The following is a 22,124-nucleotide window of genomic DNA, read 5'->3' as shown; positions in this document are numbered from 1 at the left end:
AATTCAAACTTGAAATTAAAATTTAATTTGTCTTGTTTGTTAAGTAATTTTTTTAAAAATAATTGGTTGAATACTTCAATGACTGTTATATATCTTTTTAGAGTTTCTATATAACCACTGACGAGGTCTTTGACCGAAACTTAGTTTGCATAATAAAGTTTTACAAGAATAAAATATATTATTTCTTCTCTAGTACTTAAGATATTTTGTTTGTTTTCTTGAAATCAAAGCATTTAATAGATTTAACTACAATATAAATGTTTTAACAAGCTTATAAATGTATTTGAACTTTTAACCAAACAAATATAAGTTTTTTGAAACAAATTTAAAATACAAAGTAAAAATTATAAATTCTAAAAAAAAAAAACTTATAATTTTTTTATATTGTTTCAAAAATAATGTTGAAATTATTGAGTTTTTCATTTTGTCCTTTATGTTGCAAGCTATATCTTGCATTTGTTCTGATGTTATATATACAAATTTCTGATAATTCTTTAAGAAATGAAATCATCACTATTTGGAATGTTTTCTTTTTTTTATATATTTGTCAACCACCTAACTTCCATTTTGCAACATGCAACTCAGAGAGCTTATTTGACTGAAATCAAAGTTTTATGTTTTTAGTTAATTTTACTTTAAACTTGACAATAATAACAACAATTTAATAGAAGAACAAGCTTTCTTACTTTATTATTCGTTTTTTATTTACTCACATTTAATAAAATCTGTAGATGTCAATAGACTTTATACAATGCTTTCATTTTTGATAAAAAAATTTGAGATGAGTAAATTGTATATAATTTGGATAAATTTAATTCTATTAGTTTTTAAGACACTAAAAGTGCTAAAGAGCTTTTGTATTTCTAAATTTTATCTCAGAAGAGCGTATAAATGAATATTAAAAAATAATAAAGCAGGGTTTTTTCAAGCTAAAAATTGAAGAAAAAGCGCTTTTTTTTTGCAGAAATATATACGTTCCTGCAGATTTGCAGAAACTTTTCAAGTAAGCTACGTGCCTGCTATGAAGTAATTTATATTGATGTGTTTTTATAAAAAAAACTAGCATAGATCAATAGGGTTTTGTAAAAAGAGTACTAATCGAATATTCCAACAAACTCACTATACCTATCCTTAAACAGTTACTCTTCATACTGCAAACCCAATTCCTAAACAGATTATGTCAATATTGATCTAACCGGGAACAGGTCAGAATGACACAGCGACAAAATGACACGGTTGTCAAATAGACACAGTGCCTCACTTTAGCACAGTGACAAAATGACACGGTGCGTCACTTTGACACGGAGGGTTACTTTGGCACGGCAACAAAATGACACGGTGCGTCACTTTGGCACGCAGGGTCACTTTGGCGCAGCAACAAAATGACACGGAGGGTCACTTTGGCGCAGCAACAAAATGACACGGAGGGTCACTTTAGCACAGCGACAAAATGACACGGTGGTTACTAAGGGAGGGAGCAATTTTTTGTGAAACTTCAATCTTAATTGGTATGGACAACAATCTTATTTTTCTAGGAAACTTTTTGGTTTCCTGTCTTCTAACCGGTTTTGTAGAATCAGCAGCAATCACATTGATTAACTTTAAAAACAAAGACCGCAGGAATTTTTGGTTGTGACTTCATAAAATAAAGTGAAACAAGTAATCTCTATACCTTATATTGTCCATCGTCGTAATTATAAACAATGTACTTATTTTTAAGCAGTAGCAAGTTGTGCTAAAAAGCTGTGCTTAATAAACGACAAATAATTATTTGTATCAAACAACGTTCACAAAGATGCAAAAGCAGCAACTTTTTTAACAAAATACGACTGCCAAAACTAAAGGGAATTTATTTTTGATTTCTTTCGAATGGAAAAACTTAAACACAACTGTATACTTGAACTTGAAACGAGTAATAAAATGTGGCAAATGACTTGCCATTTTGCAACTAAGAAAGATGAAAACTCATTCAAACATATTTTTAAACTTTAGCAACATTCTGATTTAAAACAAATACAATCTATACTTTAGAACAATCAATCAGCATATCAAATCAATAAACTAGTTATAGTAAACATATAGAAAAATTGTTTTATCAGCTACAACTCAGACGTTAATGAGTTATGGTACATTTTACTTTACAAAATATTTTGAATGTTTTAAAACCCTTAAAACACAGTTTAATACTCAGAGAAAGCTATTTTAGAATATTTACATTTAAAGGTGTTCAACTACATAGAAATAATATCAAAAGATACTTAAAAGTAGTAATGAGTGATTAAAAAAGACTTAGAATAAATCAATAAATAAATACAATTTCAAAAACATGTTGATTCTAGGCTGCAGCAGCAATGTTTTATGTATAACCTCTAGTGCTTAATTTTCTTAAAAGTGATAAATATATAAATGCGCATGAATGGTTGCATCAGACTCTTAAATTTCTCTCAACTGTTCATAATACTATTTTTAACTTTTTCATAAATTTAGGCTCCAGGACCGTTTATAATAACTATTTACTTTTAGAAAAGTTTATCATATATTTTCAAAACAGAGTTTTAAATAAACATTCTAACTTATTAACTTTTCTTGAACATTTTTTTGTATGTTTTTAGAAGTTTAGGACTTAACATTAAACAAATTTATTTTTAACTGCTCGTAATAGATTGTTAAAGCATGTGATTTACGACTCGATAACTGAAATGTTCTTTGGTATAACTTTTCGAGCGATAACCTTTTGTCGTTTAAAAAACAGTAATAAAAAGCTTTTATGTTTAAACAAATTACTAGGTTAAAATAATAAACATATTTATTATAACTGGCTAGTTACTACAAAAGCAGCTTAACTCTGTATTTTTAAAAACTAGAGTCAAAACGCGCATGACTTAATCTTACAACGAAATAACTCTGTATTAAATTAAATCTTAATTATTTTTTAATACAGTTCCTGATAATAATTAATTAAACGTTTAAAAAAAAATACTAAATTTTATTCATTACATAAATATGAAAAGTCGCGAAATGTAAAATATAAAACTTAAAAATTGTTTTTTTTAAATAATATGACTTAAATTTTTTAAAGCATTGTATCATACATAGTTTCAAATGTATCAAGCTACTATGGTTTAGAAAAAATATAATAAATCTTTTGTTTAACTAATTACTTTAACAAATTTACAATTAAAAGTTTTTATTACTGAAGAAGTTTAGTTTTGCTTTTAGTTTTGCTTATACGTTTGTTATAATTTTGTTTTATAAAACTGAATGAAAGCTTAAAATAAAAATATTTTGTTACATTATCGAACAAAAAATTTCTACTGTTTGGTTAAGCTTTTTAGTTTTGTTTGTTTAATAAACTATCAAATGTATATATTAACAACGCTGTAAAAACTATTTAGTACAAATGTTTTTAAAAATAATTAATAAAAATTCAAAATGAAGTTGTATTTTAAGGTTTACTTACTTACATATTTAATGCGCGTTTATTTTTAAATTTAAATTTTGTTTTCAAACATGTGCTTTGAATACTACATTTTTCGAAATATTTACAATTCGAATTCAAAATGTGTTACTTTTGGAGTAAAGATAATAACTAAAAGAATAATTGGTTTAACTCCAACTTCTGTGTTGTTATACTCATTTTTCCTAGTTTTGCCTAAAATTTTTACACGTACTATAGAAGAACTTTCAAATTAAGGTTTTTAAAAGTTTGGTTTAAGCAGTAATAATGCTTATTGCAAAAATAAAAAGTTGAAAGACGTTCAGAGCGAATATAGATGAAAAAAACTGCAAAAATGACAATCCATGCTATAGTGAAGCACCGTGTCATTTTGTCGCTGTGCCAAAATGACACACCGTGCTAAAGTGACGCAACGTATCATTTTGTCACTGTGCCAAAGTGACCCTCCGTGTCATTTTGTTGCTGCGCCAAAGTGACCCTCCATGCCAAGGTGACGCACCGTGTCATTTTGTTGCTGTGCCAAAGTGACGCACTGTGCCAAGGTGACGCACCGTGTCATTTTGTTGCCATGCTAACGTGACGCACTGTGTCATTTTGTTGCCGTGCCAAAGTGACCCTCCGTGCCAAAGGGACGCACCGTGTCATTTTGTCGCTGTATCATTCTGACACCCACCCATCTAACCAGCCTAAAAATGTACGTACTACTAATAACATTCCAAAAATAATTGAAAAATAACTATGCAAATTATCAAGAAATGAAGATGTATTTAACAGCATAAAGAGCTAATACCAAAATGCAATAAGTAAAGGTAATTTGAAATATTATTTAACCTGTAAATGATTTCTAAATTTGAACAACAATAAAACCATTAAAAAAATGTATATACAACAACCCGCTATATTGTAAATCAGTTAAATCAAAAATTTGAAAGTGCTTTATATTTGACAAACTTTTAAATAAAGACAGTATGTACCGGAAATTTATTAACATAAACAGTATAAAAACATCGTATTGTTGCAAACAAATATCATGACCCTTATAAACAGACACAACAAAAAAAGGAAGAAAAAAACAGGTAATAATTTTTTATGTGATTGTAAAAAAAAACTATCCGTTCAACAATAAGTGTTGCTTATCCAATGTAATCTACATAGCTAAAGTTTACACACCCAAAAACGACTATAAATCATACATAGAATCAACCACAAAAAAATTAAAAGCAAGATACTATGAGCACAAAGATCGTTTCCCTAATGTTGGTAAAATTAAACCAAAAAACTGTACACAATTAGAAAACCACTTATGAAACCTAAACGAAAATAATCTAAAATATTCAATTTAATAGAGTATAATTTTATCTAAAAATAATGCCAAATATATCAATATGTGCACCCTATGCAACTTGGAAAGATGCACTATCAGATAAAAGAATATCAATAAATAAAATAAAAATAACTAATTACTCAATTCCCACATTACTTAAATGATTTTATAAACATTAACATTTTACAGATATATTTACTGCTCTAAAAAAGTGCTGTATCCACTCTCAGTATTAATATGTTCTATTTCTATATATATAAAAGTTTATTTTGTATATATGTATATATATATATATTAAAGGTTTTATACAAAGTTCTGATCGATAGTGCTCGACAAATCAAATTGGAGCTTAATATTTATTTATTTAATTATATAAAAACTATAATTCATACAGCTGTTTCACACATTGAAATGTAAAATTTCATGTGATCTTCAGTGAGTTGTAGTTTATTATAATAGTGAACAGAAATTTCGATTTTAGAATTTTTTATAGTAATTATGACGTAGTAATGGTACAGTTTATTGTACGATTAGTTGAATTTGAAATACGCTGTAAATATTATTCTATGCTTTTTAGGAAAGTTTAAAAAGGTTATTTTGGAAAAATGTTTTAAGCTATTAGAAAAATTTTTTAAGCTGTTGGGAAAAATGTTATAAAATGCTATAAAATACTCGTGTTTGCCGCTTCGATTTTATTTTAATATTTAGTTGGTTTTAATTTTGTTAAAAAAGTATTTTTGATAATGGATGCATATGTTTTGTCTTTCGCTTTTCTTGTTTAGTGTTACGTTCTTATCTGATTTTTCGATTTCTATTTTTTCTAAGTTACAAAGTTTGCAGCCGAATTTAGTATTGAATTTTAATTTTGTCCTGTTTAATATTTCCCATTTAATTTTGTAGTGTGTATTGTTATCTTTTAAGTTCCATATGTAATTCGCTAGTTCTGTTGTGTGTCTTTTGTTAATATTGTTGAATGATGATTTGTGGTTTCTGTATCTTTGTTTAAAGGTATTTCCTGTCGACCCTATATACTGCTTTGTTGTTTTATTTGATGTTACTGTTGCTTTATAAATTATATTTGACACTAGGCATTCGTTATTTAAAGGGCAAGGTTCTTTACGGCAATTACAAAGTTTATCTTTTATGGTGACAAATGTATTTACGAAAAAATATTAAACGAAAAAATATGTGCCGAATATAAAATATCAAACAAAAACACAATAAATAAAATAAATGATGAGACCTATAACCTAATAAAAACACACAACGTAGAAGGCAAGATACCAAAACTAGAAGAAAAACAAGCATTTATTACAATCAAAGACCACAAAGAAAACTTCCCGAATAAAATTGAATACAGACTCATAAACCCAAGTAAATCACCTTTCACCAAATACTCAAAAAACTTAATAGATAAAATTAATTGTATAATACGAAAAAAATCTAAATTAAACCAATGGAAAAATACAGACGAAGTTATCACCTGGTTCAAAAATTCTAAATTTAACAAAAACTACAGATTCATAAAATTCGACATCACCAAATTTTACCCTAGTATAACCAAAAATAATTTAATTAAAGCATTAGAATTCGCTGAAAAATATTACCCATTAACAGACAAAGAAATGAATTTAATTATACACTCTTGTAAAGCAATTTTAACTCATAAAAGCCAAACCTGGGAAAAAACAAATTCGGACCAACTATTTAATGTAAGTATGGGATCATTTAACGGGGCAGAAATCTGCGATTTAATAGGGTTATTTTTACTAAATGAAATCAAAAAAAGTAAGATTTTTATAGATAATGAATTCGGATTATATAGAGATGACGGGCTAGGGATTATAAGAAGCAAATCACCGAGATCAGCCGAAAACACCGCTAAATATTTATTTAAATTATTCAAACAAAACGGCTTTAAAATAACAATAGAATCCGGATTATTCCAAACAGACTTCTTAGATGTATCCTTCAACATATCAAACTCAAGTTACCAACCATACAACAAACCAAACTCACCAATTTTATACGTAAACTACAACTCCAACCACCCCCGACAAATACTAAAACAACTACCCGAAACAATAAACAGAAGACTAATAAAACTATCTAATAACGAAGAATCCTTCAACAATGTAAAAAATGAATACCAAAAAGCATTAAATTCGGCCAATTATAAAAACACCTTAAAATACAATAAGACCACTTTACCAGAAAGAAATAAAAAACAAAGAAAAAGACACATAATATATTTCAACCCACCATTCAGTCTAAATATAAGTTCAAAAATAGGCAAACAATTCTTAAACCTGATTACTACATCATTTGACGAAAACCACCCATTCCATAAAATATTCAACCGAAACACAATCAAAATATCTTACAGTTGCACAAATAATTTCAGAAGTAAAATAATAGCTCACAACAACAAAATATTAAACAAAAGCGATATAGACGATAAAAGCACCATAAAAGATAAACTTTGTAATTGCCGTAAAGAACCTTGCCCTTTAAATAACGAATGCCTGTGTCAAATATAATTTATAAAGCAACAGTAACATCAAATAAAACAACAAAGCAGTATATAGGGTCGACAGGAAATACCTTTAAACAAAGATACAGAAACCACAAATCATCATTCAACAATATTAACAAAAGACACACAACAGAACTAGCGAATTACATATGGAACTTAAAAGATAACAATACAGACTACAAAATTAAATGGGAAATATTAAACAGGACAAAATTAAAATTCAATACTAAATTCGGCTGCAAACTTTGTAACTTAGAAAAAATAGAAATCGAAAAATCAGATAAGAACGTAACACTAAACAAGAAAAGCGAAAGACAAAACATATGCATCCATTATCAAAAATACTTTTTTAACAAAATTAAAACCAACTAAATATTAAAATAAAATCGAAGCGGCAAACACGAGTATTTTATAGCATTTTATAACATTTTTCCCAACAGCTTAAAAAATTTTTCTAATAGCTTAAAACATTTTTCCAAAATAACCTTTTTAAACTTTCCTAAAAAGCATAGAATAATATTTACAGCGTATTTCAAATTCAACTAATCGTACAATAAACTGTACCATTACTACGTCATAATTACTATAAAAAATTCTAAAATCGAAATTTCTGTTCACTATTATAATAAACTACAACTCACTGAAGATCACATGAAATTTTACATTTCAATGTGTGAAACAGCTGTATGAATTATAGTTTTTATATAATTAAATAAATAAATATATATATATATATAAGATGTAACGTTATAAGGCGTTAAATCCTGGAGATCCTGATAAGCTAAGCTTATCGGAATGTATATCACAGATGTTCTTGTGCTAAAACTTTATTCCGACTAACGGCGTTTCACTGCTCTCAAATAAATTTAAGAACAGATCTACGGAGTCTCAAAAAGCTCTAAGAATAGATTCTTAGAGCTTTTTGAGACTCCGTAGATCTGTTCTTAAATTTATTTGAGAGCAGTGAAACGCCGTTAGTCGGAATAAAGTTTTAGCACAAGAACATCTGTGATATATATATATATATATATATTTGTTAAAGGTAGTTGAAGATAATTTTCTTTTATTTTTGTGATTTTATTAGTTATAGCTTTTACTGTTTTTCTAGCGTTTCAATTCACTATACATTATAATTACTATACATATACAATTATAATTATAATTTTAACAATGCTCATATCTTTCTGTTCAATATACCACTTTAGGTTTTAGAATGATGAAGAGCAAAAAAATAGAGGTCTTAGGTGTATTTACTAGTAATTTTGAAACTTACACTAGATATTCTTGAGTTCACTATAACTTTATTAATACCTATATATTTATTTATAAAACAGTCGGATTTAACATTAAGTATTTTACCTATTATTAAGTATTAACCTCTAAAAATGTCTAGAAATTGTTTTATTTTAATTTTAATGAAGACATATATACACCTACTTTAGCTTCTGTTCTTTCATTACAGTATTTATTTTTTTTACAAAACCCAGTTGAAGTGTGTTGACTCGTTAACACACAAAAACATATAAAGGAAGATTACTGTATAATTTGTTTTTATTTTTATTCTTGAGTTCCAAATAAAGAGCAAAAAAAAAGGTCTTAGGTGTTTTTAATGGTAGTCTTGTCGGAGGGGGCAATATCCTTTTTAATTTCTTCAAAGGGTACAATTTGAAAAAAAAATTTGGGAAACCCTGTTTTAGACCAACTTTTTTAAGTATAGCCATGTTTGTACTAAATAGTAATACAATCCTAAGCTTAACCATAACAACTTAATTAGTAAACAACATACAACATATTTTAATTCATATATATATTATTCTAAAATTTAAGTTCAACTATATTCATATTTTTTTTAGTTTTTTTATAAAAATATAACTAAATAACATTTTATATTTTTTCAACATTTTTTTCCACATATTTAAAAAAAATAATTTTAACTACATTTTTTTGCATGGTTTGTAATTTCAATTTTTTTAATGCACAATAACAGTTTGAAAATCCGTTCGTGGTAAAACTCATTAATGTCTAAACTTTTCATTATATACATTTTGATATAGCGAACTTCATCTTTAATTGATTACTCTATCAAATTTGTTCAACCACATATTTAAAGAAAAAAATATTGACAATTAATATTCTTTGACATTTTAGTTTTTTACTATATCTTTCACAGTAGTATACCATTTATCATAGATTTACTAATAAGTATTTTTATAGATGAAAATAATATGAATATATAATTTAAATCTTTTAAATACTCTTACAGGGATACAGCTGGGCAAGAGCGTTTCAGAACAATCACTACTGCATATTACAGGGGTGCTATGGTAAGGTTGTTTTTAGTATACAAATTTTATTTGCTCAGTTTGAAAAAATTGGTTACAGTTTTCTAGCTATAATCAGAAGTTATATCAAATATTTTTGCTACTTAGTCAAAAACTTCAGAAAAAAAAAACACCAAGATTTATAACAACATTAAAAAGCTCACCATATATTCTAGCAAATGTTTACATACAATGCATTAAAAAAAGATATTTGATATATGTTTCTTTTTGAAGGTTCTCAAAATAAAATTAAAAGAACTTGTTAAAAAAGTTAAATAAAATTAGCATTAGCTCATAGAATAAAGCTTAAGTATAAACTATATAATAACTACAATTTTTTTGATAAGTTCTTTAGATATGTTTAGTATTGTTAAAAATTGCCAAAAATTAAAATAAGTTAGAATACGCATTATTAATTTATCTAAAGTATACCTCTCAGGGTTGCCAAGGGTCAGCTAAGTCAGTTTTTTTGGGGTCAAAATGTCTAAAAGTCAGTTCTTTTAGGTCAAAAAATGTCAGAGTTTTAGTTTTAATGTCAGAATTTGTCAGTTCTAGTTTACAATATTCCTTAATTTTCAAAGCGTTAAAATGGTAAGAAATTAACAAAAAATCCTTTAAAGTCAGACTAAAATTGCACAATTTTCTTAGAAATTTACTTACAAAATCATTAAATTCCAAATAGTGATGTACCGGACTCACTATCCGGGTCCGGCCGGATATTGCCATTTTTGTCTGATATCCGGATCCGGCCGGATTCTAATTTGAAAAAAAAGTCCGGATCCGGTTCCGGCCGGATTTTAGTTTGTAAAAAAAGTCCGGATCCGGTTCCGGCCGGATTCTAATTTAAAAAAAAATCCGGATCCGGGTCCGGCAGGATCCTAACAAAGATCCGGCCGGACCCGGATATAGTTAGTAAAAAAGAGCATACTGAAGAGTATTTTTTCAAAAACAAACCCTGTGTAAATTAGTAAGAGTCATTTTTGTCAGTTAAAATTAAACACCTACCGTGATTGGCTCATTTTGTACACGTGACTAATTTACATTTGTTTACATTTAAACTATGAAATAAACATTTCAGAAATGCAACTCTTTACATATGTTGTAAAATTGAAAACTTTGGAATGAATACTTGCATTATTTAGTGTTTAAAGTTGAGCTTAGAGAATATTTAGAGTTAATACGGTTGAATGTACGAGCCAATGAGAATCATATGACGAAATGTTTCAAACTAAATACTGATGCAACAAAACATCAGAACATGACAGGCAGTTTATATGTAAGCAGTTAGTTAGTTTGGTGTGCAGCTTGAAGCAATAAAATATCTTGAACTTTTTTGTGAATGCTTATTGTAAGTAGTATTTTGATTTAAAAGTGAATATTTCAACTGGTGTTTAATTGTTTAAATATTTAAGCCAGGTTAATAGTTTAATAGTTCATTAAAAATTTTAAAGTTTCTTGTTTACTTAAAGTTTTATTTAATTCTTAGTTTATTGTTTGAAGTCTTTTGATATTGATTTAAATAGCTTCCAGTTTTTAAAGTGTTACCAAAGTAATTAAAAGTTTTGTATATGCTAGTGTTTCTTGTTGTGTTTTATATAAAAGATTCATCAATCAAAACTGTCGTGTCTGATTATAGAAAGTAGTCTCAGTTAGAATTTAGTATTTGTTAGATATTAATTAAATAAGGTAGGATTTAATTATGATGGGTAGTACTAATAAGTTAAGTGTACCACAATCAGTCCACAACTTTACTACCAAATCGTCAATCTTTGCCAGCTGTTCTACTGATTATTAGATTAAAGTATTTTTTCAGTTTTTAAAAACCTCATTCTGACTCAGGCTTGTTTATATTCACTCTAGCTAGTTTTATTGACTTAAACAGTGGCAACCCTGCTAGTTTGAAAATTTTAGAAAATCTTGGACTGCCTCAGGCTAGTTTAGTTTTTTATAAAAACTCAGGCTAGTTTTCTTTTAGATTTTGAATGAGTTTGAGCTGATCCAGTTTTAAATATTTTGTAATTTTTAGTGTATTTTCTTCAAGAACTTGATTTCAGATTTTTAATTGTAAATAACACCTAAATTTGTAAACCTTGTGGCTAGCTGTTCTACTTGTTATTAGATTTAAGTTCTTTTTTTCAGTTTTTGAAAACCTCATTCTGACTCAGGCTAGTTTATACTAGTCAAAGAACCGGACTCACTATCCGGGTCCGGCCGGATATTGCCATTGTTGTCTGATATCCGGATCCGGCCGGATTCTAATTTGAAAAAAAAGTCCGGATCCGGTTCCGGCCGGATTCTAATTTAAAAAAAAAGTCCGGATCCGGTTCCGGCCGGACTCTTGTTTGAAAAAAAAGTCCGGATCCGGGTCCGGCCGGACCCGAAATTGTGGGTCCGGTACATCACTAATTCCAAAGCCTATTTAAATAAAAAAATCTTTATAAAATTAAACTTAAGTTGCAAAATTTTTCTAAAAACAAGTTGAACTATTACCCTATTTGAACAAGTAGTTGTTGTATGTAATCTTTTTAGTATTGATGATCTGTGGCAAGGATACTTCCATAGTGAAATTTTGATATACACAAAAGTCTATTTTGCAAAATTTTAGAATGAGACTGTTTTTTGTTTAAGTTATTAAGATCATCATAATTTAGCACTTAGTTAAGTATTTTATGTAACGAGTTTATGTGTATGGTTTACCTATTTATATAACTTTTTTTAGAGTTATTTAGATTTAATAAATAAGTAAAAGCAGATTATGTTATTTGTTTTTCTATATTAAAGATTTTATAACAAATAATATAAGGAAGTATTTTATAAAGCAGATGAATGGTTTACTTTATTATAATTATTATTAAGTTTGTGAAGTAAGTAAGGGTAGAAAAGTATTTATTTATTTTATAATTTAAGGGTTTTGTTCTTAATGTTATGAGAAAGTATTTGATTTATATAAGAGAACATGGTTAAGTTTACTTATTTGTTATATTTTGGAGAATAATTGTTTTTAAAACAAATAATAGTAGATTTCTTTGTTACAAATTTTATATTTAATGATATGAGGAAATATTTTATTTAAAAGATTTATAGTTTACTTTTTTATTTATATTTTTTTAAATTACTTAAACCTGTAAAATTAGTCATGGTAGATTATTTTCTAATTGGCTTTTAGTTAAAAATTTTTATATCAAAAGGTACTAGGTAGTATTTTATATAACAGATATGCAATTAAGTTTAGTGGGTATAACAGATATGCAATTAAAATGCGTACTTGTCAAAGTATGTGTACTCAAGATACATACTTATCAAAAAATGCATACTTAGAGTGCGTATTTAACTGGAAGTACGTACTTGAAACGCGTACTTAAGAGGAAGGTTAAAATCTAAAATTCAGGCTAAATTTACACAATTTTGCGTGGCAACCCTGACATCTTGAGATAAAAAAAATAAAAATTGTATAATTTTTTTAAAATTTCCATAAACAGTTTTTTTAGTTTCATGTCATAGTTTAAAATTATGGCCTATATTCGATTTATGGTCATATATGGAGGGGGGGTCAAGCATTTTTATGAAAAAATAATTTAGGCTCTTATTCGAAAGCTTAAAATATACAATACAATATAAGTTTTATATTCTACCTCCTCCTTCATTTAAAAAGCAGTTTAGTTTAGATTTTAGTTTAGTAAATGTTCTTTCCAATATTACAAACAACTTGTAGGAAGCATATTTGAAAAAAGTTTGAGCAAAATTGAAAATATAATTGATTAATATTATTTTTTAGAAATTTTTACAAAAATTAAAACATATGTTTTCAACAAGTTTTTCAAAATAGTAACCCTTCGTGCAAAAGTGACCCTTTAAGCATAATCGACACCTACCCAATTAAGTTAGTCGAACAATGAATAGGTATAACTTTTATTAAAAAAAGAAAAAACTGCTATTAAAGTTCTAGACAAGCTGAGTTTACAAACCAAAAGAGATAATATCAAACTTATTCTTAATTTATTAGGTTGTTTTTTTTGGTATAATTATGTAGCCCATGGATGAAGGTTACTTAACTTAATAAACTTATATGGTTATAGTATGTTTTACACCCACACTATTAACCATCATAAATAAATAATAATATTAACCTAACTAACACTGATATTAAATAATACTTAGGGCTATTCTATATAAAACCAGGCACTATAATGAATGAAAATGTTGTTTTAAATAAAAATTGGAAATACTACAGGGTTGCCACTTTACCTGGAATTCTGGAAAAACCTGTAATTTGACAATTTAGGCAAAAGTCACCTGGAAAAACCTGGAATATGAAAAATTTTGAAAAAAACCTTGAAAAACCTGGAATTTTTATCAAAAAACCTCGAATAAACTGGAATTTTCAATAATTTTAACATTTTCAGTAGTTAAATTTCGGTTTGACACAAAAATCTATCATATAAATAATATTTTTTTGTCATCATCAAAAAATTTTTTTATTTAAAAACACATTTAAAGTAACTTTACAGTATGTTTTCAATGTTTTTGTACTATTTAACGCAGTTTCTTATATAGAAATTAACTTAAAACTAAAAATAAACCCAAAAATGTGTACTTTTAAAAACCTGGAAATATTTGGAAAACCAAGAAAAAATTTGGAAAAAACAAGTGGCAACCCTGATACTAACAAAAATATAAAGAACATCACACTTAAGAAAACCTATTAACTGTGGTCAAAACTTTTACACAAGAATTAAATCTAACAGTATTAGACTCTAAGAATTTATAATTAAATTAAGATTTAACTACTTGGAATTCAAATCAAACAATCAGTTATATAGCAATTAACATTATTAAAAAAAGCTTTACAATAAACAAAATAGTAACAATTAAGTACAGTTCTGGATCTACATCTGGAAAGTCTTGACTAAAATCTCTACACACTCTCTGTAGCTGGTTTATGTAGCTATGTTATACTATGTTATAGAAATGTAAACTTTCATAAGATCAACTTGTTTTCTGGTTGACTGATTTTATATTACCAACATTTTAAAATAAATGGATAAAAGTGAAACATGCATTCCATTACAACTATTACAGCTTAAAAAGTTAAGGGCATAGGGGGGTTCACCTTGACTTTTATAAGTTAATATTATTTTATATAGTTTTATCTGAGCCATCAGACATTTTTAACCGCTTGAAAAAATTCAAAGTACTTTTTGAGATATAAGAGATCAAAGTCGGTGACCTCAATAGGTTCCTAATGGAAGGCGCAAACTAAAAATGCGAAAAAAGACCATTTAAATAAAATTCTATCTCCTCCTTTATTTTTTAAGCAATCTTCTTCAAATTTTCACAGAAAGTGTATTATTAAATTTAAAAAAGATTGAATGAATGTAATTTAAAAAAAAACCACCTATTTTTGTTTTTTTATCTATAATTTTTATTTTTTAATATTTTAGAAATTCCAACATTCAATGTCTTATAAACTATAAAAGGCGTTTCCTGAAAGTTTCAGGTCTCTAGCTTGAAAATGAAGGAGAAGATAGGTTTTTATTGATTTTTTAAATTTCCAAGAAAATGATTCCAAAAATTTAGCAGTCCATACGTTTGTATCGGAAACTTTTTATAAAAATAACAATATCTCATAAGTTAAGTAATATTTTTAATTCTAGTGCTTGTAGTTTGTACTTTATGCTTTCACATAAGATCCAATGTTATTTTTAGTAAAAAAAAATGTCGGACCCCCTATGCTCTTAACACTTATTAGCAAGTATGTTAATTTTTAGTTAATACTATTAATAGTTCTTGTTAAAACTCCAAAGTTTTTCAAAAACTTTTGTTGACAAATTAGTTTTTAAATTTAATTTTAACAGACGATCTACAACCAAACAGAGTACCGTATTTTTCTAAGTTTGTTTATCATATATAGTAGTTTTATCAGCAGTTAGTTCACTCTCTATTGTACTTATTTTCATGTTCAGTACAGCAGACTACAGTAGTTATAAGTTTTTTTTTTGAGTGAATAAATTGTACTTAAGTCTTAGGAAAGTATACAAAAGGCCCATGATATCTGAAATAATAATCTAATTGAATGCTGTACCTGCAATTAGTTGTTAATTGATACTATCGTTGTTTCTGTAGCAAATGCTATTCATTCATTTATTTTAGATACTATTAACTATATAAAAATGCTCTCGTAAACTTTTTAATAGTAAGCTTTATCATATGAAGTAAATTTAAGATATATGACGAAGAAAATACTATAAAATCGACTAATACACTGATTTTTATAGTAGTTGAAAGAAAATGAACAATAGCTTTTGTAAGTGCTTTTTGATTCTAAACAATTTGTGCAAAATAGATACCTAAAGGAAAAGTCCTGTGCACACTGATTAGCTAATTTTCTTAATCTTTTAGTTTTTTTTTGTAAATTTTAAACTATTATTCTAAATTTACGTTTTTGAAACAGGGAATAATGCTGGTTTATGATATTACAAACTTGAAGTCATTTGAGAATATTAAGAACTGGATTCGTAATATTGAAGAAGTAAATGCGTTTACATATCTCTTGTTATATTGTATTTTTCTTATATTTATAATATAATATATATATTTACTAAAATAAATGTATTAATAGTAGTAATTTATTTGTATAACAAGTTATTTGTTTACCTTTCTATATGCTAAATTTAGTTAGTTTTGTGTATTTACAAACTTGTAAGTAGTATAGAACTATATTAAGTAATGCTTTTGTTCGTAGTTATAGTAGCGTGTTTTAAAATGTTTTATTGAAATTTTATCAAAATATTGTTCTTTTTAGCATGCATCAGGAGATGTTGAGAAAATGATTCTTGGTAATAAAAAAGATATGGAAGAAAAACGTGTTGTTGCAGAAGAAAAAGGCCAAATGGTAAAACTTTTAACTATGTATTTAAAAAAAGTTTTATTAGTTTTATTGTTTCATTTTAAAAGAAACAATAACAGTTTAATATGTTGAGTCATTATATAAATTTTATACCTAAAACTTTGTTAAATTCTACCAATGTATACAAATTTACATTTATTGTAAAAAAAAAAAACAACAGGTTACAAATGTTTCTCGCCTAAAGTATAGGGCTTTAAATTATAATCAGAACTGTGTTTATTGTTAAATTAGAATCAAAATTTACTTTTATACCAAGAAAAATTATCATATGACGTATTAAGTTACTATTAGTCTGTTAGCCAAATTAAAAAATCTCTTCATATTAAAAATAAATAGTTATTTTTGAGATGAAATTATAAATTATTTTATTCGACGATTCAAGACATTTGATTAAGACTGGGAAAATAAGTGAAAGTTGTTTTCTCTAATTAGACAAACAAGTTGAACGGATTTAACAAAATATATATCAAATAATTTGTTTACAATCTTGTAAATTTTATAGAATGTCTAATAAAAACTGCACTTATTCACTTTATGGTTTTGTGTAAAACTTTAAGGCTGGCTGAGTTGAAAAAAGATAATTTTTGAAAGTGTAAGCATATATTTAGTTTCTCTGATTTTTGTTTACTTTTTTAATTTCTATTTTTTTCTAGGGTTTAAAGTTTGCAGCCGTTTTTTGAGTAAAATTTCACTTTTGTTTTGTTTACTAAAAATCTTATACATTAAATGTTTTATAATTTAGTTTATAATTTTTGTCTTTCAAGTTTCATACATTGTATAATTGCGTGTCTTTTGCTTTCGTTTGTGAATGATGTTTGATGGTTTTGGTATCTTCCTTTCTATTGTATTTTAAGTACTAACTTTGCAAAATTTTGCTGTTTTTTTTTGGTTTTTACGGTGACTCTCTATATAAAGTTAAGTTGTAGACATTATTTGTTTATTAGGAATGTTCTTAGAAGTAACCCTTAATATTTTAAACTCAAACTACCAACTCTTTAAGGCAAGCTCCATTATGTTCTAAGTTAACAACAGTTATAATCACCCAAAACAAACACCCCTAGCAATATGTATAAAACTAATAAAACTTTTAAATAACAAATATTTATTGAATTAAAACTTATCAAAATTCCCTAAATTCTGATAAGTACAAATACAATCTAACCTACGATAAAAAGCTTAACACAAAGATAATGAACAGAAAGCGAGATATAATCTACTTAAATCCCTCAATCACAACCTAAACGTCTCAAAAAGTTTGGCACGCATTTCCTAAACTTTATTAAAACATTTTTCAACTGAAAAATTTTTGAACCACAATACAATTAAGTTTTCATAAAGCTCCATAATTAGTTTTACAAATAGACAAGCTCAAAGTAATAAAATCTTGAACAAAAACGACAATACCAACACAAATACAAAATTGTGCAACTGCTGAAAATAAATTAACCTAATATACAACTTATGTCTACAATCTAACCTTATTTATAAATGCACTTTAAAAATTAAAAGCACAACAAAATTGTATCTGAGTAGTACAGTAAATACATTTAAAGAAAGGTACCAAAATTATTAAACATTATTCACAAACGAAAACAAAAAACACGAAACTACACTTTTCAATAATATGTGGAGCTTAAATGATAAAAACATAAATAACAGTTTAAAATGGGACATCACAAACAAAAGCAAAATTTACTCAAAAAGTGGCTGCAAATTATGTACGTTGGTAAAAATTGAAATTGATAAAGTAGACAAATCTAAAGCTTCAAATAAAAAACAGAGAAACTAAATATATGCACACGCTATCATTAACTCTTCTTTTTTTTAAACTCAGCCAGTCTTAGTTAAACACAAAACTATTCGGTGAATATGAGCAGTTTTTAATAGATATTCTAATAAATTTTATCAATTTTTTTGATAATCTTCTTTAAGGGCATAGGGGGATAAATAACTTTTTCATAACTTGATATTATTTTGTTAAGTTTTAACTAAGCTACAAGTTGCTTTTTACAAATTTTTAAGGGCATAGGGGGGGGGGGGTAACACCCTTTTTTGGTTTTTGATCTTATTTTATATAGTTTTTACTAAGCTACAAGATGCTTTTTACAGATTAAAAAAATTCAAAATAATTTTTGAGATATAGCCGGTCAAAGTCGGAGGCAACAATAGGATCCTTATGGGAGGCGCAAACTAAAACGGCAAATAACAAGAAATCACTAAAAATCTATCTTCTCCTACGTTTTTTTGAGATAACTACCTCAAATTTTTAGGAAATGTTCCTTGCAATATTTAAAAATTCTGTCGGAACATATTTTTTAAAAATTATAAAATAAAGATTTTATAACAAAAAAACAAAAAAAAAACTTTTTTTCTGTTTATTTTTTAAACTTTTTAAAATATCTTCCGACAGAATTTTCTAAATATATCAAGGAACATTTCCTGAAAATTTGAGGTAGTTGTCTCAAAAAACGTAGGAGAAGATAGATTTTTAGTGAAATAGTCTATTTTTTCTGTTTTAGTTTGCGCCTCCCATAAGGAACCTATTGTTGCCTCCGACTTTGACCGGCTATATCTCAAAAATTACTTTGAATTTTTTAAATCTGTAAAAAGCATTTTATAGCTTGGTAAAAACTATATAAAATAGGATCAAAAACCAAAAAAGGTGTTTACCCCCCTATGCCCTTAAAATTCTAAGTAAATTTTGAGATATAGCCAGTCAAAGTCGGGGACTACGATTAAAAAGGTTCCTTATGAGAGGCGCAAACCAAAATAACGAAAAAAGACTATTTAACTAAGAATATATCTTCTCCTACGTTTTTTGAGATAATTACCTCAAACTTTCGGAAAAGCTTGGAATTTTAAACAATTTTTACATGTTAAGAAGAAAAATTTTGATTTGACACAAAACACCAATAAATCTTGACACAGATAAAAATTTTTTGTCATCATCAAATTTTTTTAAATTAAAAAACACATTTAAAGATGCTTTACGATATATTTCAATGTTGTTATACTATTTAGCACGGTTTTTTACCTTAAAATTAATTTCAGACTAAAAACAGAACCTAAACCCTGTAATTTTAATAACCTGTAAGAAATTTTGAAACCTGGAGAAAATTTGCCAATAACATTCGGCAACCTTGTTCAGGTAAGTTTAAACTAGTGATCTACCGGATCAAAAAAATAGGATCTGCCTGGAATTAGGTCCGAATTCGAATTCATTTTTAAAACTAGGATCCGGATGAATCCGAATATTACTGAAAAAAGGTCGGTTCCGTATCTCACTTTCAAATTAATAAAGTATGACTAACTCTAAGTTATGAATAAATTAAATAAACGATCATCACTAAGTATTTATTTAATTTAATTATTCTATAAGTTAAATAGTTTTGTCGCTTGTGTTATGTACAGTTATTTGTTTAAAACAATGTCCAATGCTTAATACAATGTGTGTTATAATAAACTCTAGTGTAAAATTGAACTTTATTATCTTTTGGATTCTATTAGTAGAGCTTTCTCTGGATATAAGTTATTTATAAAGTAAAGTTTCCCGAAAAGTTCTATTTCGAATAAATTTTGCCTGTTATGTAAAAAACACAGCCATGTCGTTAATTAGTTATTAATTATCCAATTCGTTATTAACAACTTTACTTTTTTTATACTTGTTAATATTATCTTAGAATTCCTTAACTTAGCTAGCAGTTGCTTTATTTTGTATAACAGTTGTTATCTTACATAATTAAAAGGCTTGTTTTGTCTTACTGAAGTTTAGCCTATCGTTAAGAAGCTTCAAATGTAAAAGCAGAATGCATTCTGGGTTGTTGTTGATCGTTGTATATTGCAGTCTCTACAGCTTATTCTATGATAGCGAAGTTAGCTTGGCTTTGGTTGCTAAGATTAAATAAAACGTTGTTAACGGGCTTTTACCGTCAGAGCTAGCTAGTGCAATTGAAGTAAAAACTACTCTTTGGTTTAGCCGCAAAATACGTACGACTAAATATGTACTTGTTTGGTGTTTTTCTCCGGAAAAGCCAATTATTTATTGATTATTTTACTGTATAAGTTAGAATTTGATAGTTTAGTACTGTTGAGAAAAAAAGTTACTTCTTTATACTTGAAATAATTTTATTTTATGTAAAGTTATAAAAGAATATTAAAATCTTATTGTATACATAAATATAATTTTCAAGCTCTTTCATAAAAACTAAATGATAAATTTTAATGGTAATAGATTCATGTACAATTGTTCTTGCTTTGTTGTTCCACATTACTACTTAAAGGTAATTTATAAAACTAAGTTATTGTGTGATAAGGCGTAATTACCAGAGATCCAAACAAGTAGAGCCCGTTAGAAAATCAAAACAACTTTTTTTGCATAAACATTAAGATCATGGAGTGTCTTTGTGTAAAAAATAATTTTTTGACACAAAATGGGTTGTTCAAATATACATTACAAACATTATCTTTGCAATCAATTTATTTTTATTGAATTTCAAAACATTTTTTTATTTTTACATACTATTTCCGTTATTTTTCCTGTCGAAAACATTAGAACATTAGATTACATCTTAAGTTTATATTTTAAAAGCTTTAATAAAATGTTTTATAAGATAAATCTAAGTATTTGAAATACTATTTCTTTATAGTATTAAACAAAATTAAATGAAACAACTAGTTTTATTAAATTAAGTCATTTTTATCAGTTAAATATATATTTTTAATTCATATATAGAATATTGCTCAGTCATAAAGAAACAAAAATTATAATATTAAAAGTTTTAAATTTGATACGAGCATTAAATTCTGGAAGACGATGGAGAAAGCTTTATGAAAGCAATTTATTTACGAATTTTTAATTTATTTTTACATAACAATAAAAGTTAAAATTAACTATTCTACTTATTACTAGGTTTAAGTGGAAAAAGTTTCGAAATTTTAAAATATTTATAAATAAGTAAACTTTATTTGGTTCATACTTTATTTTTACTAATTTTTTAGTCAAGTTTGTAGTTAAAGTATAACGGTGTTTTTTATCTCTTTTATAACTATTTTAAGTTGCATTTTACACCGTTTAAAAGTATTTTACGTAATTTAAATGTTTTTATTTATTAGAGTTTAATTAAGTATTGTATTTTTACACACAGCTTGCAATGGATTATGGAATAAAGTTCCTAGAAACTAGTGCTAAAGAAGGAGACAATATTGAAAAGGTAACGAGTTAGCAATTTTTTTTTTGACAAATTTAAATAAAACTGTAAATAAATTAGTTATTAAATGCTAAACTTAACTTAAGTTAATAATTGTTTTTCTTTAAAAAAATAGTATTCTTATATAAATTTAATATTCTCATTTTTTAATTATTTTTTTTCAAGTCCAACAAAAAGTGAAATAGTTTTTTTTCGAATTTAACATTCACTAACTTGCAGGCATTCTTTACAATGGCTAAGGACATTAAAACCAAAATGGAAAATAAAATGGTGAGTATCTATTAATTAAAAAAATATATATGCAAATTTTTTGAGAATTACATTATTTGAGTATTTAGTTTTTATTAACTTAGTGTTTTTATTGCTAATATT

General features: G+C 26.6%; 1 protein-coding gene across 1 annotated transcript in view; it reads left to right on the top strand.

The window, feature by feature from the left end:
* Positions 1-22,124, top strand: part of LOC145840670 (ras-related protein Rab-8B-like) — a 39,347-nt gene that overhangs the window by 9,749 nt on the left and 7,474 nt on the right. Inside the window, exons 3-7 of the mRNA XM_082947992.1 lie at positions 9,581-9,641; positions 16,090-16,167; positions 16,441-16,530; positions 21,690-21,755; positions 21,972-22,022. Coding sequence (XP_082804118.1) covers positions 9,581-9,641; positions 16,090-16,167; positions 16,441-16,530; positions 21,690-21,755; positions 21,972-22,022 — 346 coding nt within the window. The remainder of the gene's footprint in view (positions 1-9,580; positions 9,642-16,089; positions 16,168-16,440; positions 16,531-21,689; positions 21,756-21,971; positions 22,023-22,124) is intronic.

This window comes from Thalia democratica, chromosome 7, assembly GCF_965202585.1.
Source record: "Thalia democratica chromosome 7, ktThaDemo2.hap1.1, whole genome shotgun sequence".
NCBI lineage: Eukaryota > Metazoa > Chordata > Thaliacea > Salpida > Salpidae > Thalia > Thalia democratica.
This window is presented reverse-complemented; position numbering and strand designations above follow the sequence as displayed.